This window comes from Ischnura elegans, chromosome 11, assembly GCF_921293095.1.
Source record: "Ischnura elegans chromosome 11, ioIscEleg1.1, whole genome shotgun sequence".
Taxonomy (NCBI): Eukaryota; Metazoa; Arthropoda; class Insecta; order Odonata; family Coenagrionidae; genus Ischnura; species Ischnura elegans.
Window position 1 is genome coordinate 68,480,202 of NC_060256.1, and position 27,943 is coordinate 68,508,144.

Consider the following 27,943-nt stretch of genomic DNA (forward strand, 5'->3'; position numbering starts at 1 on the left):
ATCTCCTGAGGAAATCTCACAATCTACTAGAGAAGGCTAAAAAAGGGCTGAATGTGGTTACCTAATGTGAGGCTGTGTTAGTATCAAAGAAAAGGTTGCTATAACTTATTCTTAGGCCATTGTTATATAGGAATAAAATTTCTTCTAAAGCTACAATTATGGCTCATTTTCTTTTACTGTAGCTTTGGCGCGTAAATATAACTGGAGACCAAAATTATGAAATAAGGTCAATACAAGCCGAATTTACTGGTAGACAAGTTGCCTTAGTACATCATGTCTTGACTCAAACTATTACAAAGGAAATAGCTTTACCAGAAGCACATTTTCATCTTAATTACTCATTGAATGAATAAATTCCTGGTAATCAATTAACTTTCGTAATGTAACTCCTATATTACTTCACAAATCACACATTCCCGTTAGGTATTTGAATCCCTGATACAAACTATTAATCATAATCGTCGGCCTTGAGGGATACCCACTAGTATTTAACCCATTAGTGCCCATAATTCCCTAGTTGTTATATTTGAACAATATCTTCAAAAAATGGTCTTAGGAGTTTTTGAAACAACATATATTAAATTTAGCACTCAATAATAATTTTTTCATTGTTTTCTGAAGTGGCAACTTTAGTTGCCGACGGGCACTAGCATAGTCAAAATATGCAAACTTCATTCCATCTTCGCTATTTTTCAGTTTACCAGTGGTTTTTTGAGGTTAACTTCTTCAAAATAAATGCTGTGCTCCTATTGCAATGCAATAGAGGAGATTATGAAATATTTGCATTCGGGCACTGCTATTTTATAATATTCTTACCATTTCCTCACACAAGAATGGGATGTTATTCTGGCAAGATGGGTAATGATTTTCTGTGAAATCGATAACCTATCGCAACACTTTTAAAATGTTCTTTTGAACTTTATTAGCTTAAAACAATTGTTAATATTGCACATATATTTTTCAAATAAATCGCATTTACAAAAATGACAACACTTGATATGTTTCATTTTTACAAACAAATAAAACTTATTAACACGGACTGGCAGAAAAAACTCAAGATCATATACATTTTCAGAAAAAAAATGAAGCACAGTAATTTTAAGATGTAGTTTGTGCAATAGATTATAGAATGAATATATTGAAAATTTGAACAAAATGTATTACTTTCATTTCTTTCACAACAATGCGCCCAAAGGAACAATAGGAAATTAAAGAAACACATTTTACACACTACGAATGAAAATCTCCGAAACATTTGTTAGCATGCAGTGGTGCATCACATTTTGTGCAAAGATGCTGTGTTCTTTTTTTACAAACACGACATCGCCGATACTTTGAATTCCCCCTCCCAATTATGTGATCTTTGTGATCTCGGCGAAAATTATTTCTCGGAGAAGACGAAAATGGTGACCGCACTCCTGGTGACAACGGGGCAACAGCAAAAGATTTAAGGAGAAAAATTGCACACTGGCGCCTGAATTCAAGTTGGGGCATTTCATTACCAAATAATCTTCTATAAAGAAGCCATCCTTGGACCACTGAAATGTCTACCGCCCAGGCAAAGAATGGCCACCACCATTTCTTTGTCCTGATTGCTGTGCGATAGGTTTCAACAAATTGGTCGCAAATATCCACCCCGCCCATATTTGCATTGTACCTAGCGATTGTACCTGGAACATCAACAAACTGAATCTTTTTTTCTGCCCTGGAATACCGAGTTGATTTTTTCATAGGCTCCATGGGTTCACAATTTGAGAGAACGGTGACAACGGCGTTATCATTCCACCGTACCGCAATTAGATAAGAAGAAGCGGAAAAACCGGTAGAACCCCTGTTCGTCTTTTTCCAAGCCCTCTTGTCAGGTAGCTTCATATTTGATCCGACTCTGTTTTCTCGCAATGTCCCTGTTCCTCCCAATCTCTTTTTGGTCAACTCAGTTAAAAGTTCAACTGACGTAAATAGGTTGTCGAAATCCTCTGCTAAACCTAACACAACGTCCCCCCCCTTGGCCCAACCCAGTGTCAGGAAGACGAGTGGATGAACCGCAGTAAGGCTCAGCATGATGTATGTAGCCTGTTGGATCAGCAGCAACCCACAGCTTGAATCCAAAGCGAATGGGTTTTCCTCTAATAAACTGTTTGCTCCCATGCCGGCCGTAATAGAGAATCATGCTCTCATCAATGCTCAAACTGTTCCCCGGTTCTATTTGTTTGAATGCCTGGTTGAGGAAATCAAACAAAGGACGTACCTTGTACATTCGGTCACTCCCATTGTTAGCATCATTATCTGCCAGGTGAAGGTAGCGAAGTAAATTTTCAAACTTGTTTCGCCTTATTGCATCCGCAACTATTTTCACGTGGCAATCCGGGTCCACCTTCCAATACATTCTCTTTTGAGAGAGGCGGTGGTATCCTGACAAAAGCATTACCCCTATTAATGAATGTATTTCGTCACTTGTTGCCTCTAAACCATGAACAAGATGTTGGGCGGCATACCGGTTGCTTTCTATGACTATACGATTCACTAAACATTCCGAAAAAATTGCTTTGAAGGCATCAAATGGGGAGTTCACAGTTTCGCGCAAATAGTATTCCGCATTGGGGAGATATTTTGGCGATACATTTTCAATTTTGGAAGCAAAGTCCTGACAGTTTTCCTCCCAACATCGCACGGGGTAACAACGCTTTCGCTTCTTGGGCTTCTTCACGGTTAGCGTTACTGAGGTTTCACACATTTCACTGAAATTACCCCGTCCATTCTGGACCAATCTCTCCTCAGCCTCCTCGGAGAAGTCAGCATGAACCTCTGACTGCAGAATACGAGCCGGAAGATGGCTGAAGTCTCCTTCCACCTCCTCGTCAGAAAGATCGGAATCCTGATCGCTTATCATTCCCTTCTCTTCAACGGGAGGGCAAATGGCAATGCTTTCCGGGGAAACATCGTCCTCCAATAGGGCATCTAGAATTTCATTCAGGCGCAAGCCTCGTTTAATACAATTCCTATGGGCCCTAAAAGCGAATTAATAAACAATGGTGTGTAACATAGCAAATGAAACCGACCTTATTTCGATAGAATTTGCAAATAATAGTGCTTTTTCCCAATGCCAAAAAAATGGGCAACCTGCTATTTAATCAAAAATATATCGATATTTTAGGAAGATTAGAAGAACAAAACACCGAATAATGCATGAAAAGTTCAAAAGTACTCAATAAAGTTTTAATAGCTACTGTTTAAGTACTTATACTACTTTGAAACTGAATTAAATCAAAAAAATACGAATATTTGCAATTTTTGACTACGCTAGTGCCCGTCGGCAACTTAAGTTGCCATCACTTTTTACATTGGCATAGAAAAAAAACAAAACCATATTTCTACGTAATAATTTGGATAGTAATTCATTAAAGCTTTCACTATAAGTTGAAAAATAAATATTAGTGAATATAATACGGAAAAAGTCCTCAGCTAACATGATAAAGAAGATAGTCACCAGTCGTCGGCTGAACACCTGGAGGAGCTGCAGTAATCCGACCAGTACGCGAAACACAATCGAACTGACGAGGAACGAGCAGCGCTGGCCAACAATGTAAGGTCTAGTAAAAGCCCACACGAAGAATCATATGAATTGACTACTTAGTAAACGTTGTATGAGACAAAATGTAGCATGGCAACTAAAGTTGCCGACGGGCACTAATGGGTTAATAAACTGAGAGAAAAATATTTTTAACCGAGTTGATGATCAGTTTTGAAGTTTAATAGAATTGAAGTTGCACTTTGTAATTAAAAAAATGACTTTCAGAAAAAAATAAACCAATTATGGTGAATAAATACTGAGTTCGCAAATAATTCCGATATAGAAGCCTTAAAATATGCATCCAATTTATCATTATACCTAAAGTAATTTGTAATGCAGTGAAGAATTCCAGCACCGCTCATAGCAGCATTTCTAGGGAGAGACAATGAGGGAAGGCGCGATTCGTCTGTTTCCGGAGATTGCCGACTAGAGAGCGCTGACTCCAACCGTGGTTGTTGACCCACAAGGCAAATTTTCTCTCATTTTGCGGAGATATTTTTAAAGCTGAGAACACCGTATGTCATTTTAATGAGGCCACGAGCCAGGAGCGTATTAATTAAACACACAGCGGAGCGCAGCGAACGCAGCATCCATACATGCTCCCGCCTCTGTAACTCAGATGAGTTCCATCAAACATGCTTCGGGAATATTATGCACATGATCATTAACTAGTAGAAATAGCGGATGCCTACACTTATTTTCCAGCCCAATTACTAAGCAGAGCATGGAAAAACATCCTGCTTAAAATGGGTCAAGCAGCTTTCGGACGTGATTGTCATTATATAGTTACTTACCTCAGCACGGTCCTGCTTATGGCAAGATAGTGACACCAGTTTCAATGTAAATTATTTAAGAATGTAATAGAAACAAAAAATCAATCATATATACGATATAGAGGGGGATAATCAGATAGACCCATTGCAATGGAGAAAATTTTGGGATACCTCCTAATGCAATTACTTGTATAATAATATAAAACGATTCACTTATTCTTGGATGACGCCATAATGTTCCTGGTGTTCACGAAGTGAATTGAATTTACAGTTATTTTAAAATCTTATACGATAATTTATCAAAAAGATGGCTGTAGGTAGTATGGTTACCAAGCCAGCAAGAATAAGGTGATTGTTGAAAATATAGCGACACAAAGAGTATAACAAGATACTTGAAAAAAATTAATGGTGAAATTACGACGAGTTTTCTTTAGCTACTCTAGCTGATTATACAAGGATTATAAGCACTATATTATCACAAGTGGTGTCAATCTTTACAGCTGTTTGTACTCCCGTATTTTATTTGGCGTATGGTTTGAAGTCTCTGAATAGACAGAAAAGACATTTGTGATGAACTGTCCTCTACCTGGGACAAAGAAAAATTAAATTAATTGCAATAGAGGTAAACAGGGGAATTCCTCTGCCTCAACAAATCCACTATATATAATGCAGTTCCACGGAATAGCAAAACCTTACACATATACTGAAATAATCTGTGTCTAAGTTATAATTTAGCGACTGGAAAGAGTCCGCCACGTAAAATCTCATCTTGAGACTAGTTATGTTACTTATTCTGAAGATGACATGTTTTAGCTTTATATGAACAAGAGAGGAAGCCGCGATAGTGCATTGCATTGCAACGTCATGCGGTGAAGTTATACGGAAAGCCTCAAAGCGGCAAGTTCTATGGAAGAAAATACAAAGGATATTGAAAAGTTAGCTCGCGGCTCAAGACAAAGTCGTATATGACCAACGCTAAACCCGGCGGTGCAAATTTTAGACAAAACGACCAGGAAGTATGGTGGTATTGATTTAGAATGATGTATGCCTGAAGGAGGTTTTATCACTACACAAATTTTATGTCCGTTTCCTAGTTCATAGAGTTGTGATAATACATCTAATCATATCAGTATTTGACTACGAAAATACATTCCTTCCTATACACCTCGTTTTTAAACCAATTAAAACCAGAGCTGCGCGGTATAAAATAAGAATACGGCATGCAATTGGAGCCAAATGTACCTAGCAGCAACCAATTTTATTTCATTCGCCTGTGGAAAAAACAAATAAGAAGTGAAGAGGTGTCTTAATGTAGGATTAAAACAAACGAATAACCCACTGAAAATCCTTAAAGGTTATATGTAGCTAAATAATCACTAAATAATCTTAACCAAAAATAGCTGAAATAGAACAAAGCATGTTCTTATTCAGTTTGACAAAATGCAATTACAGGCAGTCTATAATTTTAGGAAACGTATCAAACAGTGAGAAACTTTAATGTGTAACTGAAGTTGACATATTTCTACACTCTTCCATCGATACTACTATTATTTACACTCCTTTTTCCCAAATGCCTCCTCAAATATTGGTAATTGTCTTGAGGAATGAATGCCATCAGGAGAAAAACTCAATAGCCATGGAGATAGAAAATAGTACAGTGCAATTGCTAAAAAGTGCTTTCTTATATACAACCCTGGCTTCATCAGAACGTAGCTTCATAGGTGAAGCTTTAAAGATAAGTTAAATCGACCAAGCTAAATTCATTTGATATTAATTAATTACTAGTGTAAGATCTAAAACTATGCAAAAATTGAAAATTTTATCGATTTAAGGACTTTTATCGATAAAAATTGAAAATTTTATCGATTTAAGGACTTTTATCGTGAGGAATGTTGCGGCAAAATAACGACTTCACAGAATAAATTCTATAAAATAGTAACTACTCAATTGTTTGCCCTCAATTCCACGAAAACCTTGCTTTGCTGCGTAGGAGCTAATGTTATCGGCAACAGGGATATCAACGCAAGAGCAGAGAGCCATAACGTACATTTTTTTGCCCGCTGGATGCTGGTTTTGATTCAGTCCCACAGGCGGAGATGGCGCAATGAAGCCGGCAGAGAGGAGCGTCGATCATAAACAATAGCGCAGAGATAAGCGTCGCGAGCAACGCAACAGACTCGAGTGTCTAGGAGCAAATGTCATTCTCAGGAGCGGCGTGTTTCATATCGCACTCGCTGGCTTTATGACTCGAAATATCCGGGCTCAAACATACCTACCTCCTGCCCGTAGATAATCGTCCAGATGAAGCGAAAAACACGCTTCGTTTCTCATAGTTTACTGTGACTGCAGCAGATATCTATACTTATGCATTATCAGATAGAACTCATTGAAATAAAAAAAAATTCATCTCTGTAAAATATATATTGTGTATCCCATCACATTAAATGAAAATAAAATTTAAGAAAAACATATCAGTAGCTTTAAAACAATTATATTCAAATAACAAAGGCTAATTCTAATAGTTTTTCCCGTATATATTTTAATACCAATGTCTCTTGCTCTCTGCTTCTCTGGTATCTGCAAGCAAAATGGCAAAATGTTAAGCCTATTCCCACCTATGGAATATTTGCTTATGACTGAAGCCGATAGATATTGTAAAAATGTAAGCTATACGTAAGAATTATCAGCGTTAGATAAAATAAAAATCAACAGGATTATTGACAATGAACACTCCTGGAATAATTCTGCAGCGTGTCTCTTCATAGCCATTAAAACGTAGGGTAAAATATCAGCAACAATAGACAATTGTAAACCAATCTGTGAGGCTTATAACAGCTCTTTCGCTTCCAAACTGTGTTTCAAACATCTTTTGCAAAGTTTAACTCACATCTACCATCAGCATTGGCTATAGTATTATACTCTTCTCACCGATAGGACATTACGTTATAACAAAATTTTAATTATGACAGCGATAAAATTTTTAAAATAATACAATATTATAAATTGCACAACATGAAGTGACAAGAAAAATAAAAAGTTTTTACTCCATCAAAACAGCAACCCTTTTCTGTCATCGCGCCGGGATATGCTCCAATGACGCCGACATTTCACCAGTCGACCTTCCTATTTCTGGAATGTTCTCACTCCTACGTTACGACTTTACCCTGGTATAATAGCTATATTATTTTAATTTTTATCACATTTTTTGCGTGAAGACATAGATAAACGTGCCTTCAGTAACAAGAGTATTAAATTGAGCCTTTTCTGCAAGTATAAGCTTTAGAACAAAATTATGATAATCGCATTGGTTTAAAATTTGGAAATTACATAGCTATAACCCATAACCTTAGATATTTGTTTTTAATTGGTTTCGTCAGCTGATGTTTTTACATATTATCTACTTTCCATTGAATGAGGAGGGATATCCTATTTTTTGTGTCTGCAAATAATTTGAATTTTAACCATCAAAACATTTTGAGGTACCCTGGACTGAATTTCGAGTTACTGATGCCATTAGCCGATACAGTGCAATGCTCCGATTGAAAATGGGAAGGGCAAATCGCTAGCATTAATCGGCAAGTGATAGGAGAGGGAACTCGTTCGCACCCAATGATTGACAGCCATCTATTAAAGGGTAATCTGTAAAGAGATCCTACAAGAGCGGGAACTATCATTTGGCAGAGGAGAAAATCCTTTGGTGATTAGTTTACCAAACACGCCATATCAATCAATGCTCTTTCACCAACGGATGCATACAGAGTTGCTCAATGTGCAGATCATATCATACCTACAGTGGAACTACCTTTTGTGGTGAATATCAGGTTAGGCGAAATGATACGCAGGATATTATTTTTTGTAGTTTTTTTATCCATTTTACCAACATTTCTCAAGCAAACACCAAATAATTAATGATTATTTTATTGGGCTATTATTTCTCTTCACTACCTCTCGAAAGGTTACTCAGAAACTTCTCCACCTATTATAATGCCTCTCATTTTCTTCGCAAATGTTTGGTAGTGGAAAAAATTAATTTTGGAAACTAATATATCCCAAAGCTACCAGAATTTCGCCCTATTATAAAAGCACCACTGCATCTTCAAAAGATTTTTCTATACAGCACGTAAATTAAAAACTTTTTCCAAGTACTAAAGAGACTACACGCTCCATAAATTACACCTACATGGAATATTTTAAAAAGGTACCAACGAATTTCTAAGTGGAAAGTAAGAGTTATAGGTAATACCGTTGTCATTAATTTTAATGCATGGTGACAATGCCTCAGTTCCCTGACTTGAAAGACAAAAATTGAAACTATTACAAAGCTTTGAAATATCAGAAAATTCATCAGATTTTAGGTTCAATACGGAATGGAGTTTGGTGTGATGAGGTAATTTTATCTATATTATTGCCAAATATGCCATTCGGACAATTAAAACTCTTTGAGATAATATGCCGTTTATAAGGCTATGACGATGCTATTGTAATAATTTCTGCAGTAACTGGTCCGGTACGGCATTTTCTTCAGTCTTTATTTCCGAACTGATGGCAACAAATTTTCTCAGTATGAATCCAACTGAAAATATTTACCTCTCGTAAAATAAGTAGGTAGAAAGCTTATTTTACGTGGATAAGATGACTTGAACCGTTCGTGTTATACCATTTAGCTAGTCTTTGTAAGGAGAAGAGAACCAGCAACGCTTGTTCATTATCATCATTATTTGGCGTTTTTTAATCCTATGGACCTGGTGTGAATACCGGGAAAACTTCAGAAGTACGATCTACAAGGAAATTATAAAACCATACCTACTTTAGTTGTGTATAGATAAATATTACTTTCTCTCTCCAAAAATTATGAAGTCAAATAATGTATAGAAACATATAGAATTTTCTCAATTGATACATATAATCTTGATTGGCCCAGAACCTGCAGAACTTCACGGAGTGCTAAATCCAACAGATCTCTTACTTTATACCTCGATCAACGTCTGTCCTAATACGAGAGGATTATACCTCGTTTAATAAATCGTCCTCTTATCGAATTTCTCGAACAGTTTCGTCCAGACACGTATTCACAACCCTGTCAAATCCTGCGTGACAACCGCCCCTACTATTTCCCAGCATCCTCCTCTTCGCAATCGCCCATTATTTACGCCCATCCGAGCCTCCATCGGAAAGGAAAGAAAAAAAAGAAACACCCTCGACCGCCGCCCACTCGCCGAAGATTTTTATAAATAAGCAGCCTGACACGTTCGAATGACGCAGCTCCTTTCTTTCGTCAGCGTGGACGTCCGTTCCTTGCAATTGGGTCCCCTTCGGCTTGAACTCGCTGACACGCTGGGACCAAGGCGATGGCTAAAAAGGTGCCGTGTGTATCTTGGGTTCGTATATACCCAGAGGACTCAATCAGCCCCGTGGGGGATGTGGAAGAACTAGATAAATGGTAGTAAAGAATATAGACTCTTCCGTGTGGAGGTAAAGGTTCAACTTTGACGATACGCCTCAACCACGCTCACCCACATCAGCAACTCAGCACAGTTGAGATTTTTCAAATGATCAGTATGGTTAGACCATTGGGTGTCTAATATGTACACAAACATTTACTAAGCTAAAAAAAATACAAACAATGTTTTATAAAACTTACCAATTACTTGTTGAATTGAAGTCTTTACAACGATAAAGTGTGTAGAAACAAGTAAAGGTTAAGTTGTAGAAAGTGAAACTTAAAATGAAATTCTACAAGGTTAAGGCCTAAACAATTCAAAGCATAATAAGTACTATAGCAGCTATAGCCATCTATTCCGCATAAAAAATGGGTTTTACATTTATGTAACATGGAGTAAATATTTTTAGCCAGACTTGTAGTGATAAAGTTCTCTCTCTTTAGTTCCGCATCAAATATCTGGAAAAATGCCTTACTACGACGATCACAGCAGAAATTAAACCAATTTCATAGTCGGGTTTACTTAGTACGAGGTAAGATAACGTGGAAGGAAACGTACAATAACTGCTACTCCATAATAAATATAAATCAAGTTGCATAATGTGCCTTTGATAGCAATTTTCACTAATATTTGACATCAATTTAGCCGAGACAAATGAAAACCTGTTTTTTTTCAAGAAGAAATCACAGACAATTTGTGGAAAATGTTTGGAGAGATGATTAGAAAAGCGTTGGCTCTTTTGTTCGATTTCATCATTAGCACCAAGAACAAATTGTAAAATTATACCTGATATAAGACAAGGTACACTCATATATTCAAAACAGAAAGACATGCTGATTAAAATAATAATATGCAATAGCAAGAAAACGGTCTGATAATTATTTTACATGCACCGAATGAGTGTATTATGTTTCATCAGCCTAAAAATATATGAGTATTACATTAAATAATTTATAATATGGTTAAATATGGAGTAATAAGTTTCAAAATAAGACCAAAACCATGCATTTAAGCCTAAATTGAGGCCCATTTTAATATCACTTAAATATTCGCGCTCACGAATCATAATATGGAATTGAACAGTTGGAGGAAAATAATACTCGCAAGTCCGGTACCCTACATCTGAGACCCGGAGTCACTCATTGATTTTATCTGGTGATCAGTTTAGATAGATGAGGGTACCGCTCTTCCCAGACTTAGCCACAGGCAGGTGAATATCACCCATGGCTAATTCTTAACCCTAGACTGCACCGAACTTCAGGGATTATTTTGACCCAATATCCTATCAAAATCCCCCATATAAATGTAATCGTGACAAAATAAAACTACCCCAGGTCCAAAGCAGAATGCGCCAGTGATGACGATAATTGTCGTCACTTAGTCCCGGCAAATTCTCACTATTTGCGTAGAGGTTTACACTTGGCAACAGTGGTTCCACTAATTTGTTTTAGGATCTCCGCTCGTGAAGCTATTTCCTCACTTCCGCAAACCTTCACTCACGTGTATGAATGCAGGCATGACAGTGTATGTACTCGGAGCATATTAATAAACGTCCGACGGTGCCTCTCTCTCCAGCGGCTGCCCAAACGCGGGTCGATATGTGCATGAAATGTTAAAATTAACGCTCTCTCCGGTGCGAGCGGGCATCAAAACCAAATCGCGTTATCACCGTTTCAACTCGTGCGATCTGAATATTATTCAAAACAGCCGAAGGGCGAGAAGCGACGCGGAATGCGCTTGGCTACAGCTCTACTCCGAGTTGGAGATTCACTTCCACTTCACCAACTCCGAAATCCTAATGTAACTCGTTTTTTTCTGGAATGTAATAAACACTTCATTCCACGAACACTTCTCGATCATCACTGAAATCTAGCTCTGTAGAGTGGGATTCACTCACTGCGAAATCTAAAGTTATTTAAATAATTCAGTTGATGGAAGGGAATTTTAAATGGAGACGAAAAATATCTTTCTCGTTCAGCCATTTTCTAGTTACTTTGCAATGAAAAAATACGTAAGTTGCCGCCCTCCATTCATGAGTTGGTAACGTCATTGAAGTTTTAGCTCACCAAAGATACCTAGGGCCTTATTCCAGAACGTAACTCAAGTCTAGATCCTAAATCAAACTTGACTCGGATGTTATGTTGGTATTGCGAGACGTAACTCAGTTCCCAACTCAAATTGACTCGCCAAGTTACAACATAAAACAAATAGTGAACGATGAATGCCTTTATATGTATTCATTACTTCTACGAGTCTAAAAAATATCTGCGTAGTCTATAATCTAATTTCTTATGTCATAAAAAATTAAAAATTGCATAAGAGGACCTTAACCATCCATTATATGTCCAAAACGGGCCAATCCTAATTGCAGGTTTGAAGCTAATTGCTTTGGAATAAGTGTGAGGATTCTTTACCCTTGCAAGGTGTTATAAAACATAGGGCGCGATTGATGGTTGGACCGCAAGGAGAAAGACTTTCGGATACCAATGACACGTTGAATCATTATTGTGCGCTCTGCTCATAACACACGTCTTTTCATAAATGCTAGAGTAAGATATAACTTCTACCCAACACCGTATTAACTCTCATTAAATCACTCAGTGATTCATCCCGAGGGATGGTTTGGATAGGTGAGGGTAGCGCTCACTCTAGACTTAGCCACACTCTTAATTTATTCCTGCGAGCAATGGAACCTTTGAGACGTATCTATGAAAATATATGGCGAAGTACCCAGAAAATAATATGTTATTTAACACAGCAACTGCTGCCTATTTGAAGATGCGAAGTGAACACAGAATGCTGCGCATTAACATTCATCTGAGTAAACCCAGAGAAAGAGCCACTTCAACGACATTCTGTGATAGATGAGAAGAGAATGCGCGCACAGAGAGAATGCGAAGGCTTCGGTAGAAAAATGCGTGTGTTTGCGCCGGGGGAATTATATATAAACATGCATTCGCTCGTATGCACGTTCAAGTAAGCGGGCGAGGGAATAAACTCATGCATCCGCGTAAAACAGGAACGCACAGACGCATGCATATGCATTGAGTGCGAGTGTAAACAAAACAGACGTAAAATTCGTGCTGGGAGTTCTCGGGAAAGGGTGCGCGTGGATGGTTTTGGGGTGGAGGGGGACAGAGGAGTTTGTAAGGGTAACGGGGGTGGGGGAGAAAAAACAGGGGTCCGAACGCAAAGCTCGGCCTCCCATTGGTGAAAGGGAGGGAACAGAAGGCAGAAGAGATAGGCAGAGCACAGGGAAAATCAGGGACATTATTCCATGAAATCGCGATTAAGCTTCACCAATACAAGGAAATAAAGTTCACTTTGTATGTTCCACACAGAGCGTTTATTAACACCACTCGTATTTTTGATTCTGTGTCATCATAATCTATGTATCGTCGTATCTCCGTCTGATTGTAAATAATATTGTTCAAAATATTTCTTCTAAAAGAAAAGTTTATCATTTTCTTAAGTTTAGTAACGAATATCATTAACATAAATGGTTGAGCTCAAAGAAGAGCTTTACTTTACAGGCATTAGAATAGAATGTATGAGTAAAAAGAGATATGCCGAGCACGAGGAAAATGAGGAACATTATTCCATGAAATCGCGATAAATCTTCACCAATACAAGGTAATGAAATTCACTTTGTACGCTTCACACATAACATTTGTAAACACTGACCATATTTTCGATACTCTGACATAATTGTCAAAGCATTGTCGAACTCTTTCCTTCGAAATGAAAAGTTTCTCATTTTATTAATATTCGAGTTTTATTAACAGGAAACGTTAAAATCAAGGCATAGCTCTACTTTCCTGGTATTTGAAAATATAATTAATAATGCGAGAAATATGCATCAAAGAGTAGCATTTTCTTCACGGAACCCATTACGAAATTGTATACCATTTACTCACTCATTCATGGTTAAGGCACCTTGATAATGAAATAATAGTATTCAAACAACGGTCAGTGCTAATAAACATTCAGTGTGGAACATACACAGTGACCTTTCTTTCGCTAAATAGTGGTTCAACAAAGTGAACCTGGAAACCTTTCACATTTCTCAGACGTTAGTATCGTCATCTCACACTTAAGGTCCAAGTTAGAATACAGGAATAGGCGGGGAAATGTATTTACTAATACGATCGCTGCTGTACTGAGTTATTATTCATTCATAGTACACTGACTCTTTGATTGTTTACCTGGTGCCCTCGTTCCATTTTATCCCAACCTATTTCCTTCAATTCCCTCATGTAACTAATAACGGGACAGGCCTCGGTGATATCTTTACGGAGTCACCCGCATTGCAGAAATTGTGTGAAAAATCCACAAAGAATAATCATTCGCCTTGACCAGGATTCGAACCCGGATCCCCTGATTTTCGGTTGAATGCTTTACCCAGTTAAACTACCGAGGCGTCATTCTCCTCTCCCTTTGAAATTTAAGTACTGACCCATCTCTTTACTCCATCCATGTTACTACTGTAACTGAAAGAACTAGATGAAATAAAGTCTTTAAGTAATTGTGAGTGAAATAGTGCCTGCTTGTTAAGCATCATGCCAACAGTTGGTTATCAATAAATATTGTTTTACATTTCAGGCGTAACCACACGATTGCTGTCTCGGGAATCCATGTCCAATATATCAACATATGCTCTAAAAATGCCAGAATTATTTAAATATACTGCTTTATACTTGTGGTCTAAATTCAAATTCGACGAGAAGAAAGGGGAAAATATAATTGGTATCATACTATTATTTAAATTAAGATGACTTAATTTTTGACATTAGGGCGAAAAATGATTGAATAAAAAATTGAGTCCATCCTTAAGAATAGCCCACATTTGGAACGCTATCGTATCATAAATCATCTTTCTTTCTCTCGTCATATATCAAATCGTACAACTTCAATTAATTCATTCGGAGGTTTCAATACGAAACTTCCAGAATAGGACGTGCGGTGAAGGCTTGGAATAGTGAGTGAAGAGAGAGAACGAAAGAGAGGAGGGGACAAGAGAAAAAACGAGGGGGAGGGGTGAGGAGAGGGGGAATGTGGGAGGGGAGATGGGGATGGGTAGTCACGTGATCGCCATCATTCCCGTAACGACCTCCCGGTAATAGCCGCTGTGTATTTATACGGATGACGAGAGGAGCGTCACAATTAGGAGGTAGGGGAAGGTAGAAGGGGAGGTTTGCCGAGGGTAGGACGGCTCGTATGGTGTGGGTGGCGTACGGAGAGTTGCTTCGGGATGGGCTGGGGGTATATAGGGTGTTCCAGGAGGAATCTGCCATACTTCAGGAGGTGGTAGGAGAAAAAAGTTTAAGCATTTTTTGTCCTATAAAAATGGGGTGGCATCTCCTCAGTTACCGAGCTATGGTAATGAAAACATTTTTTTGGATGTACCTTGCAGTTACCATGGAAACAGTTTTTCTTGGGTATCCAGCCTTTGGAGCATTTTACCATGTTTTATTATACTCGCTTTCTTGTTTTTCTGTTCGGGAAAATCTTGCAACTCGATTTTCGACCACTTCTAAATTACCAAAAACGCTGAAATGCACTGGATAGGTTAGAGTTTGATGACAATTTCATAACTCTTTTACCACGATCTGGACAAAGTTTCGTGTAATATTTAGGAATAAAAATCAAATTTGGAGTTCCAAAAATGGTCATCAAAATGCAGGCGCTTTAATCATTACTGCTGTATTTAACTTCCTTTAGATCGTCACTACAACAACTTACGCCGTAGTCCAGTTGCTATTAAATGCAACTGCAGTGCGAGGTAGCCTCGGATCGAGACTCTGAATAAGCATTTTTTATTAATGGCCTGGATTTTTAAGGACATTAAATAATTGGTTTCAAAATCGGCGAGATTGCGCAATGATATTGTCCTTTATAGCTCAGAACTCTCGTGCAACTATGCTGAAAGATTAATTATTTCATACAGTTATAGTTGCACATTTCCTTCCAGCCTTAATTATTTAATATACAAAAAATCCGTAGTATTCAATAAAATGTCAACAAAGCTGGTTACCCCAGAAAAATCGTGTTCATGGTAACTGCAAAGTTCAACCAAAATATGTCGACATTGCCATAGCTTAATAGCTAAATAGTTACGACCTATGTTTATAGATAAAAATGCTTGACCCTTCACAGAATTTTGTATCAAATATAATACACTACATTCATTGCAGGTTATTTCTGAAGGGCACAATTCTTCCTCTCTTATGCGTGGTGTATCAGGTATGATACACCCTGTCGTTATACTATTTGGTTCTCGAAGCTGCCGGTAGGTACCAACGGTGATCAGCTTCTAATTATGTTGAAGGATGCCAGCTATGCCAGGATGCTAGCATGAGAAACTAGTAAAAGGATTTACCCCAGTGATATCTGAATATGTAATTAGTAAAGGGACGGGCGCCAACAGGAAGTCTTCAATGAGTATGCGAAATGAAAATAAAATTGGCAAATACTTGATACATATCCATTTAATGTAAAAGTTATCTATAACTCTAAAGTATCATATGTGATACGTATAAAATGTTTCTTAAAATTAAAAAAATAGCAGAAAAGTTATGAAAATGTAGTTATTGAAGCGTTTCTGGAAATATTTTATACAGAGAAAAATGTTTTTGGCGCGTATTTAGAAATCCATGCAGTTCAGGGCTAAGATTGTCATCACTACCACCTCCTAAAGTGCAGCAAGTTCCTAATGTAACACCCTGTATACGGCGCAGGAGTTGAGTTTACAGAGCACGTTGGTATAGATAAAGGGGACGGTTGTGTGTGCGCGGGGGGAGAGGGTACACCATGGTGACGGGAAAGAATGGGTGTTTCTTTTAAAAAAAGAATGAAAAAAGTAGGTAGAGGGAGTCAGTGGTGGAACTATGAGGGGAGTACAGGAGCTCTAGCACCCCAATCGGGTCGAAACGTATACCAGATAAAATCTAAAGTATGGGATGTTACCTGTTTGTACAAAAGTATTTAGATACATTTCCAATAAAATATGTAGCGACTTTAACGAATGAAATTAAAAATTAGTTTGAAACATAGGGCCTATTTTACAGGCTATATTTTTGACTTTTTCATCAAATAATAAGTCTTAAACCACTGATTTTAAGTCTTGAAAATCCGAAATTTCCAAAATCTCCAAATCTCCCCTCTGGACTGGGGAGGAATTCCCTCGTCCTCCTGTTTACTCCTCCCTCTTGTCCCTATCCCGGATCCACCTCTGGAGGGAGTGAAGTAATACTGGCGGAAGTAACAAGGACACACGTGCGAAGTCGATGGGTGAAAGGGAATGGAAGCTATTGAGAGAGCGATAAACCTTGCGAGGGTTCTGGCAAAAGGCGAGGGTGCAGCAGTGTAGAAAGAAAAGAGAGGCAGCGAAGCAAGGCAGTGCGAGTTTTCCTGAAAAGAACCTCAAGGGCAAACAATATCTACACATACGAAACACATTGTTTGGGGGTATCACATTGCTTCAACCGGGATTTGAACCAGGGACTCCTCGATCTGCAGCCAAGCACTTTACCCTTCACGCAACTACACTCCCTGTTTGTACACGCATCGATAATAAAAAGAAAAGAGAAAAACATTTTGAATAAAATCTATCTATAATGTCTTCCCTTTCCGTAATATTACGTAAACCTTTTTAAATTAAAAGGTAAATTGACGGATATTCATATCGAAATATAAAGCCACACAAAATTCATCATGCTCATGAATGAGAAATGGTCATGTAAATTAGGAGCCATAAAAATATGAAATCAAATAACAATAAGTTTTACTTAAGCCAGACCTAAGAGTGCTTCAATATTCCTGAGAACAACGAATTTATACTTCTATCCGTAAAATATAACTCCGATTTATTTCGTTTCGTTTGAATGAAGAAAAAATAACAAATCTGAAATGATTTTATATGTCTCACCCTGAAAAATATCTTTCCTTATCACTCAAACAATTCAAGCACGAATATAGTTCCTTACGGCATCCTCAACATTTTTAGACTATCGTCTGCGTGATTCTGTCAACGTTTTCTTTTTCATAATCATATTTGAGGACCCTCTCAATGCATTTTTAAATAACAAATAATTTTATAAGCTTAGCCTGAAGTGAACATGACCTATTGCACGCAATAATCGCTCACGCATATGATAATTTCGTGTTAAGTCTTAGAAATTATAAATTTAACCATAAATTAACACCTTATTGTTACATATCTTTCCAATATATTCCTCAAAAATGAACGTTTATCGACAGATTCGACAGTATTCGTTGTTCAGTATCATAATCTTGATTGCTACATCATTTTGTGCCATTACCGTTACGGTATTGCAGTTATTTTAAATATCCAAAGAGCACATATGACGTAAATGTGTTACGGTTTGTTAAGCACGCACTGAAATGGCTTTCATTGCACCAAATAAGGACATATTATCCAAATGAGAAGTAAATATCTAGTCTAATACAAACAATAAATAATGGAATACCTCAAAAACTATACTCAATGCATTAAACACGCGTACAGCGTCTTACTACAATAAGTTTAGTTTTAATGGAAAAACTCGCACATCGTTGAAAACTTATTTATAGGAATGAAATAAAAGGTATAAGTTTTTTATGGGAGGGGTATAATTTAGAGTAGCAGGTGCAGAAAAAAAACTCCAGCGCTTTGGAGGGACGAGTGTTTTTTTAAGAAAACATTGATAGTTCCTTGACCTACCCTCGCGTTTTCGTGGATACATGCCCATGGACTCTATTATTAGCTTTTCGGACTGAAGGGTAATAAGGAATAAAATATTTTCAGAGTTGACAGCTTATTAAATGGAAGGGAATGGCTCTTAACTTGTAACCTGGAGTAAATAGCGTCTTTATTAGGGAAGGCATATAAAAACCAATTGAGTTTACCCATTATCTTTAAACGGTAGTTCATCGTTTAGCAAAAAGTATTCCCAATTTTTCCTGGCCAAGGGAACTCACGACGGTATATGCATACATTTTTTTTTAGGTTGCACAAGAAATGTGAGGAGATGCTCTTCAGCCTTCTCAAGGCGGCTTCAAAATCGCGTTAGAAATACAGTAACTTAAGAATCAACGATTTTTCGCATGGTTAAGTTTGACATAGAATTCCTGAAACTAATTTACCCCATAGCGCGAAGAGCCAAGTCAAATACTAATACCGGGAAGAAATAATTCGCTGATGAAATAGTAAGGGAAAAATCCCCGATCATCCGTAGACGTTGAAAGCGTAATGATAGTATACATAGTATAGATATCTATCCAAATACAAGGGTCTTAAACAACTATTAAATCAAAAGTTCTGCAAATAATTAAAATATCTATGAAATATTTTCTGTCGCTCTCCTAACGTTACTCCAATTGGTTAGCTACCCATTGTTTGATTTAACAATATTTGGTTTTTGTACACCAATTTTAATACTCAACACAATACTTAAATACATTTCTTGTGCGACCTATAAAATTGATGCACATACACTCTATAGTCTATGTGCGTCAGTCTATGGCCGGAGAACATTGAGAATATATTTTGGTAAACTATGCCCTATTAGTTAGAGATAATGTGTTAACTATTTAAAAAATATAAGTTCGCTATTCATCATATCAATATGTACTAAACGGGGTAATTATGCACTTTCAGCGAGTGTTTGGTATTACCTACACGAGAAAATACGTAAGTATTGCACCTTGATTAAAGAGTCATCAACCCAAAGAAATAAAAGCAATAAATATGGCCATTTTATTGTCTCAAAGCATTGATCATTGCCGGAGCTGAAGCGATAGCCAGGGAAAGGAAAAGATTGTGTGGAAGAAGACGAAGATGAAGGAGTTTCACTGACGGAGGACCTAACCCGTAACGAAGGGAGGAGCGAAGGCAGAAGAGGTGAGTCAGCTCTTTAGCAGTTCGTGCGTGGGAGGTTCTCGGCAGAGGGAGAATTTTTTCCGTTCGCTCCATCTTCCTCTCTTCGTACATATTTCTCCTTTCCCACCAGGCATAGCGTGTCCCGTGAACGTCAGAGCAAGAGATGTGAAGTAAGAAGGAGAGCTGGAGGGAGACATAAACTCGACATCTACATGGCATCCAGCTAGCTCGCCGCTAGGGTATTTGCCAGGGTTGTTGTTTAACGCAGCATGCCCTGCGCATTAGGAACCGCACCAAATTAACATTAATTATCACAGCACAGAATTGTTTGTATAACTTTAAGGACAGTAGAGGTCAATTAACCCCTTGTTTTGATTCAAACTGTTCTCATTATATTAAAAGTTTTATTGCGGCTCTATTATGAATCGTAGGATCTAAGCTGTGTAACTACAGTTGCCTTACTTTACATATATGGCTGTATAAAAAATGGGCAATACAGAGAAGCGTTACTTACTTTGTTTCTCAAATTGACTTTCTTGCGTAACCCTAATATTTTGTATTATCACTATGTTAATAGAAATCTCTTTGTTGTACACGGTGAAATGTTTTTATTTCGTAAACAAATAGAGGTCCCATTCAGCAGAGGAAATGAGTAGTAAAAAGAAAAGATATTTTCACAGGATATAAATAGGAAACATTAGTACTAAGAAAGATGATACCATAATAAAAGCAATCTCAGGAAACAGACTGAAATTTACTTTATTTCGCTGAAAATCCAAGGAAAGAGCAAGGCAAAATTTTACATATTTAACTCATTGAATATTTGGATTTACTGAATGCGTATGCATAAGCCTTTAACATAATACATTTTCCCCCAAACTCGCATATTTATTTGCTCTATATTTCGTAACTATTCGATACGATACTTGTCAAAAAATAATTACATAAATTATTGTATTTTATTGTTTAATAAATTGAAATTTGCTGGAATTTTGCCACTAATAGCGTAATCCCTCGACAAGTTTCATTACATTTCAAATAAGCTACATCAGCATGAAGTTTATACCTGAATATATAAATAAATTTAATGAAACCTATCGTGAGATCCGACTTAGAGCAGAAAATTGCCATTTAATTCAATGATATGTTAGATTTACACGGGATTAAGTCGGTACCACTCGATGATTGGTACTCGATGATTAGGCAGCAAAGTTAGATAACATTGTTTTGAAAAGCTTTTGTGGGGAGCATATCTTTTTGTTCGTCTTTTTTAGGAATTCCTTGTTCGAGAGATACATACGCTATCCTCAATTTAACAGAGTGGGAGAGACGGAAATCCAATGTGTGATAGCCGGTCGAATCCGCGCGAACGAAAGCTCGCAATGACGTAAATGGATTCTGCAAATCAGCTGCGACTGCCTCGGGCATCCGCTCTCGGCTCGTCCATCTCCGCTCCGGCGATATGAAAGCCCCCTTCTCCCTCGCGGTGATGTCCTCGTCCAATCCAATTGAATCATTCACAAGTTTAACGACTTCTTTCGTCAAACGTCAGGAAGAATTCAGCTTTCGAATGAGAGTCGCACGACATGGTACTCTGACGTTTCGTGCGTCCGTTTTTCCTTGTTTCATCTAGTGGGATCTTTGTTATCTTATTCATTCCCGTCACAACTACTTAGATATTTCCACTCAATTCAATAGGAAAAAATAGTTGATAATCTAACCTTTATAAGTTCATTATTACAGCATATTTTATTAAGTCTCCCATACAATAGCCTAACTATGGTTGGGCGCGTTGTATGCAAACAAAATTCGTATAACGGCTATCCTTATTGTTTGAAATCAGTAATTAAATGTTTCATCTATAATTTGGTGTCTCTAATATAATAAAAATCATTAATTCCTGCCGTAAATATTACAATTAGCCTTGATTTCTTTACAATATATTTATGTCACAAAGCAAAATTTGAAGCATTGGTGGTATAGTATTTACTCTGTATAGCGCATTTATTTTAATGCTTAATCATATGGCAACTATGATTGACAAAGGTAAGCAATTTATAACTATTCCTCCTACCCATTTCTTTGCGGAGAAAGATAATTGAAATACACCATGAAATTTTCTGTTCTTCCAAGCGCATCGTCTGCCGATTTTAAACCTATAATGTAAACTCACAAAGTACACATCTGGAAAGCTGTGCTAACTTGTACACACAATATGTGATATTGACGACACTTAGGTTACCAAAAGTTTCTTTGGCATAATCTCCGATCAACTGAGACAGCATTTAATGTATAACCTACTTTTGCAGCCTATTAACAACAATCATTAATTCGAGCGAATTGATGAGGAAACGCTGAATGATTTTGGTGGACCCCAACGGAACATGCAGAAATGCATAAGCCAAATTAGGACAATTTTTATTTTCTCTTCATACATTTCAACAAATTGGGTGATAATAAATTGCATATTTGGGTAAATCCTAACATTTTCACATTATTTTTACGCATAGTTGGAGCCTGTAAATACGTTCCATTGAATATTTCTACTGGCCTCAAATATTTAAAATCCCTTTCATACCGAGTAGACGCTATAGGAAACTTAGCAAAAACATAAAATATAACCCACTTTTTTGGGACAAATGAGATCGGTATATTAATTTCAAAACAGCCATGAAAGCATGTGTAATTAAAGAATTTCATCAATTCATAATCCAATTGCTATTGCTGTCTTGATAGAATACATTCAGCACCGCATGAATATTAGATACCATTAGAGATTTTTATTTTCTCCCCGGTTAAAACAAATTTTGGAATAAAAATTTTAAAATCTATTTCATCTCTAAATGTCCCCCAACGATTGGAAATGTTTTATTCCCATTCAGCCATCACAATTCCATCGAGAGAATATTACATTTTGGAAATTAAAAACGGGGCAATAGGATATGGGAAAATTCTCGGAACCAATTTCATTGAAAGTTTTGTAAATACCCATCGACTGATTTCCATTTTGGCGCATATTGTGATTTTTCAATATCCCATCCGAGATTCTGTTTGAACACGCTATCTACAGACACATTATGCTAATTAGTTTATTCGAATAGCTCAAAATTATATGTTATAAGATTAAAAAAAACTTAAATGGATGTAAATTCCACTTATTTATCCTAAATAGAGTAAACTCTATTTTTAACCAGGGATGAACAAAAATCTTGTGGGTGTATTTGGCACATAAAACCTTTTTTCTTCTCTCATTTTCAGCCAAAGAACGAGGGTCGTAATTTTTTCACCTTTCTTCTTAAGCTTAATGCAGCAAAATGAGGCTTATATTTTATCATGCAGAAAAATTTTTGAATGCCAATTGAATAGAAATACGATAAAGCTATACAACTCTGTTTATCTAAAACTCTCTATTATAACACTTCCGCAAATCAGAACATAAACTTGGTACACCTACTTACATTACAAGGGAATAGCATACTGCCTATCCCATAATTATTGAGTTTTTTTATACCTGCACTCTTCCCAAAACTCTTTTTCATCGTAATCTGCAAGAAATTTAGAATTTTTTCCAAACGCATTTATTTATAAAATATTTGAGTTTCTATCGAATCAAAATAGTAAATTTAAGGAGTTATTATTTGGAAGAAGAAATAATTAATCGAAGTACTGACGAGAAACGAAAGAATCATTCGGATCAACTCTAGCAACCTTGTTCTTTGACCCATCTTCACCCAGAGGCCAAAAAGAACTTCGGGATCTTAATATTTTCAACGCGAACCATCAATCTTCTTGGAGTACTCGGAATGTCAAAGCCCTACGCTTGTCCCTGAAGGAGGAAGCACTATCTTAGTGAGCAAACACACGGGGAAGAGGAGGCGGCCATTCGGCTCTCAAGCACTGCACCGCTTCATTTCCTGCCCCTCACCTCGCAAGCACACATAATTCAGAGGGTGCATACTCGTCTTGTCGCCGTTTGGAGTGCGAAACGGCCAGTGGCGAGAGGCTCCGGTTCTAGAAATGAGGGGGTACGCAATGGGGGAGTTGAAATGGGTGTGAGACCTCTCTGAAAGGGATTGGAAGGGGGAACTGTTGGATGCGTGACGTAGACGAAACGGAAACCCTGAATGGAAGATGAGGAACACTAAACAGGACTGTACATAGAGGGTTGTGGACATTTACATTATGTGTTACCTTGTAAAGCTACCTAAAGGTAAGTGATTTTTCGCACACTTGTGCATTGCGGGTGACTCCCGTAAAAGTTATCACCGTGGCTAGTCCCGGTATCCTTAAATTCGTAAGTGATACAATTTAGACCACATGTTCAAGCATAAAATATTCAAAATTATAATGAATGGTTCTATTTAGGAAAGAAATTAGGTCTATTACAGATCTCTCCTGCAATAAATTCACTGCGATTTGCAAAATATAAATAGTTACGAGAATAACATGATGATGAGAAAGACCGAAAGAAATTTTATCCAAAGAAGACGAAGAGGTATGAAAAGAAATTTAAACATATAATATAATAAAAGCACAGGATGCACATCAGTGATCCTACCAGGTAGTCATCGCTCCATGAACCGCGCATAAATTCAGGATAAATAAATTACATTAAACTCTATATAAGATAATACATGGAAAAGGATGGGTCGGAAAATGAATGCTAGCTTTACAAATGATTTCAGTGATGCAATATTAATATCCATTAAAAGGTGAAACAAAGGCTCCGAAGGGAAAAAAATCTCTTCAAATATTATTCTATAAGTACAGAAAGTATTCTGAATATAAAGTTATAATATTCCCTGATAGCTCGTCATAAGAACCATATCGCAAATCTGTCGCTCTATTCAATAACATCGATAATACCTTTACGATGTACACATCAAATACACCATAAGGTAATCTACACTAGTAAAAATATTTTTCTAATCATGGGCGTGAGCCACGCGTTTTGAAACCTCGTATTCTCGCAAAAAAATTAAACCCCAACGAGGGACTGACATTTTCATGTTTTGTTATGCGACGCACCCAAAATATTTTTCCACCCCATGCGTCACTCATTCCTCCAGCTGTTTGAGGATGGCGGGCATAAATTATTCCTCGAAGGCTCCAAGAATTATGGTTGTGGGAATGGAAGCGATGGAGTCGGAAGGGAAGGAGATGATGCACTCGGAAGAAGAAGATACGAAGACTAGGAGGGGGAAGTGGAAGGGAAGGGAACCTTTGACGGGTTTAGGAGGAAGGGTATGGGAAGGTAACACGTGACATGGGTGCGTAGAGCATGCCTGATGTGAGGATTGGAAGGGCGGGGTTGCCCGTTTAAAATCTCCCGCTTGTATTTAGTGTCCGTGGCATTTCGTCTTGTTTTCCTTGGCCCGCTCCTCGTGTGTTCACTAGACTCGCAGCGCCTTCTGGGTAAGAGTTCTCTGTTCGCGCGCGTGGGATGAGAGAACAGAATGGTCGAGAGGTAAGCAGCCTTCTGAGATCGTTGAGGGGAACTTCGGGTTAGGCAGTAAATGACAGGCAGCGGACATCAATGAAATTCCATTCATGACCTTCCATTGAGGAAAATGTGATGCCTGGGTTTACACATGCTTGCCTAAGTCCGCGCCCACAAACCAACCCCTCCCTCTCTGCTGTGTATACATCATGCCCAACCCACCCCCGCAAGATTTTTCGTTGGAGGAAACCGGTTGGATTCATCCCGAGGGAACGTTTACGTAAGTAGTTTATTTCAATCGACGCTGACCGCCGTGAGAGTATACAAACCCGCTGCACTCCGTTCCTTTCCAGTAGACTATAAATAAACCAGACAAATAGGGAAAGGAGAGCGTAAATTCTTGGAGTGAAGATTTGAGGAAGGCGATCGGAAACGTGCAAGTTTTATTGATATCCCTACATCATAGAGGACGCAATACGCGTGGAAAACTAGCACATTCAATAAAGTCGAAACAGACACCGCTATACGACATGCAAACGCTAACGAGGGTATTTTTCAACACAATATCTCAATGTCAATGCATTATAAGAATTAGTTTGGTGGAAGGAAAAGATATAAATAAAATATCTCACTTATTCTCCCACTCTCTCGTACAATCAAATTAAAAAACGCAAAAATTACCTTGTTATTTATTTGGTGACGTCATTACCTTTTCGGGTCCTTTGCTCGTTCAGAAAGATCCGATTTTTAAAGGGAAGTAGGAATATAGGAAAGGAATTGGAGTTATGAATAAAACAGTATCTTCTTCATTCACCCGTTCTCTCATTAGATTAAAATAAAAACGTAAAAGTTGCCACATTCTTCAGTTGGTGACGCCATTACATTTTCGGCTCATTTACTTGATTGGAGGGAGCCACTCATTGAAAGAAAGAATTTTTTAGGAGAGTGCATACAACAGATATCTACGTGACTGACCAGAGAGTAGTTTAATGACGTCATAAACTTATCTGCGAAAGGGTTGAGGTTGTCGGTTTGCCATTGATTTTTACCTATTTGTCTTTGCTAGATTTTAAATCCTCTTCGTCCAATAGATTATGCTCTTGCTTTTGCTCTTGACCTTTAATGCAAATCGTCATAAAACTTGAGTGGTAAGATAAAAAAGTTACGCTAAAACTTCACCATGGAAACTGGATTTCGCTTAGCCTAGTTCCGAAACCGGATCTATAAATTCACGGTCAGGCATAATACCAGTTGCACCATCAAATTGTAGCAGACTTATCGGGATTCGATTGATCTGAACTCGAATCCCAGCTACATCGAATGACATCTTCACAGAGAAATGAATTTTTTATGATGTTTCTTGGAGTTTAGGTCTAATGAAACCAAGTTATAGCCAACGTTTCGATTTATGTAAAATCATCCTCAGGGCTTCAATATGTTCTAAGTATCCTCTTGAATTTTTTCTTAAATTTTCTAAAAATGGTTTCATTAGACCTAACCTCCAAGAAACATCATAAAAAGTTAATTGAACAAGGCCAAGAATAGAGGAGGGAAAGTAGTAATATACTAATTAGAGAAATTAATAGTACTCAGTTAAAATAATAATGCACCTGTCCGCTTGATTGATTTCAAAGTTATTTACCAAGCGCCATGCTTAGTACGCCAAAAACGACGCTAAAACCCTGTCCACGTGAATAAATGAATCACTTTCACGACCCTGTTACACCACACTATCCACCTCAAGCGAAAAAAAGTGGCGACAAAAAATTAAGAGCCCCAGAATCCTTCAGTACGCACACGCACTCATCCTTTGCACGCACATAAGCAGAAAAAGGAAATACAAAAAAAAATACGCAGCAAGCTCCTTCAGCATTCTCATTCACGTCCATTACTCACGTTGGGGACCGGAAGGCAGTGGGGAAGACGTGTGGAGGCTTTCTGGGCAGCGGCTCCATAAAGGATGAGGGATGGGCATGCTGGAGCGAAGGGGGAAGGGTGGCCTGGAAACGCGCTTCTCCTCTCGAATGCTGGAGTGAGGTTGCTCACCCACACCGCGTCATTTTAGGCCGATGCCAAAGCGACTACTCCGAAGTGCGTTATTGCAAGGAGATGAGGTTTCATAAATGCATATCGATGGCTAAGTTCTAACAACACGTATCTCAAAAATTGATTGTTTGAGGCGTAACTTGGTGAAAGCGATTCATAATTAACATTAAACAGAAGAACTTAGTGCTTTCACATTAATATTTATTCACAAATTCACGACCATGGTTTCAACGTTAGGCGTAATCATCAGGTGAACTCTACAGTTGTCCATCACATCCTTTTACTCCTCCTAGCGTGATATATCTTCATCTTCGTGAAGTCTACAGAGTCCATCCCATCCTTTTACACCTGCTAGAATGGTATATAAGGATGTGATGGACTTCTGTAGAGTTCACCTGATGATGACGTCTAACGTTGAAACCATAACCGTGAATTTGTGAATAAATATGTGAAAGCAATAAGTTCTTCTTTTTAATGTTAATTACGTATCTCAAAATTTAGCCTGCTTGACACAGGTATCTTAAACTAAGTGTAATAACATTAAAAAATAAAATTCAAAGCAAAAAACAACTCTTTGCTGGCAAATGTATGCTTCATTTATCAGTTTTATGAATTTTTGGTTTTTAATTTTAGAGTACCATTAGAAAAAATGAATCGCTTTTTTGCTCTCTCGAAAAGTTGCTGTTTTTGAGATACGAGTTCTTAGAACTTAGCCATCGATATGCTTTCCTAATACCAACTTTACCAACCCATTTGGCCGTAATGTTAAGCGCAGGTTTGAGATTATCAAAA

The 27,943-nt window shown here is 37.7% G+C and overlaps 1 protein-coding gene across 1 annotated transcript; it reads right to left on the reverse strand.

The window, feature by feature from the left end:
- Positions 1-1,945: 1,945 nt before the first annotated feature.
- Positions 1,946-27,080, reverse strand: LOC124167649 (piggyBac transposable element-derived protein 2-like). Its single transcript, XM_046545631.1, has 3 exons — positions 27,002-27,080; positions 3,488-3,590; positions 1,946-3,008 (listed from the first exon to the last, which is right to left on the reverse strand). Exons 1-3 carry the CDS (start codon positions 27,078-27,080, stop codon positions 1,946-1,948), a joined length of 1,245 nt encoding a protein of 414 aa, XP_046401587.1.
- Between the last annotated feature and the right edge of the window lie 863 nt (positions 27,081-27,943).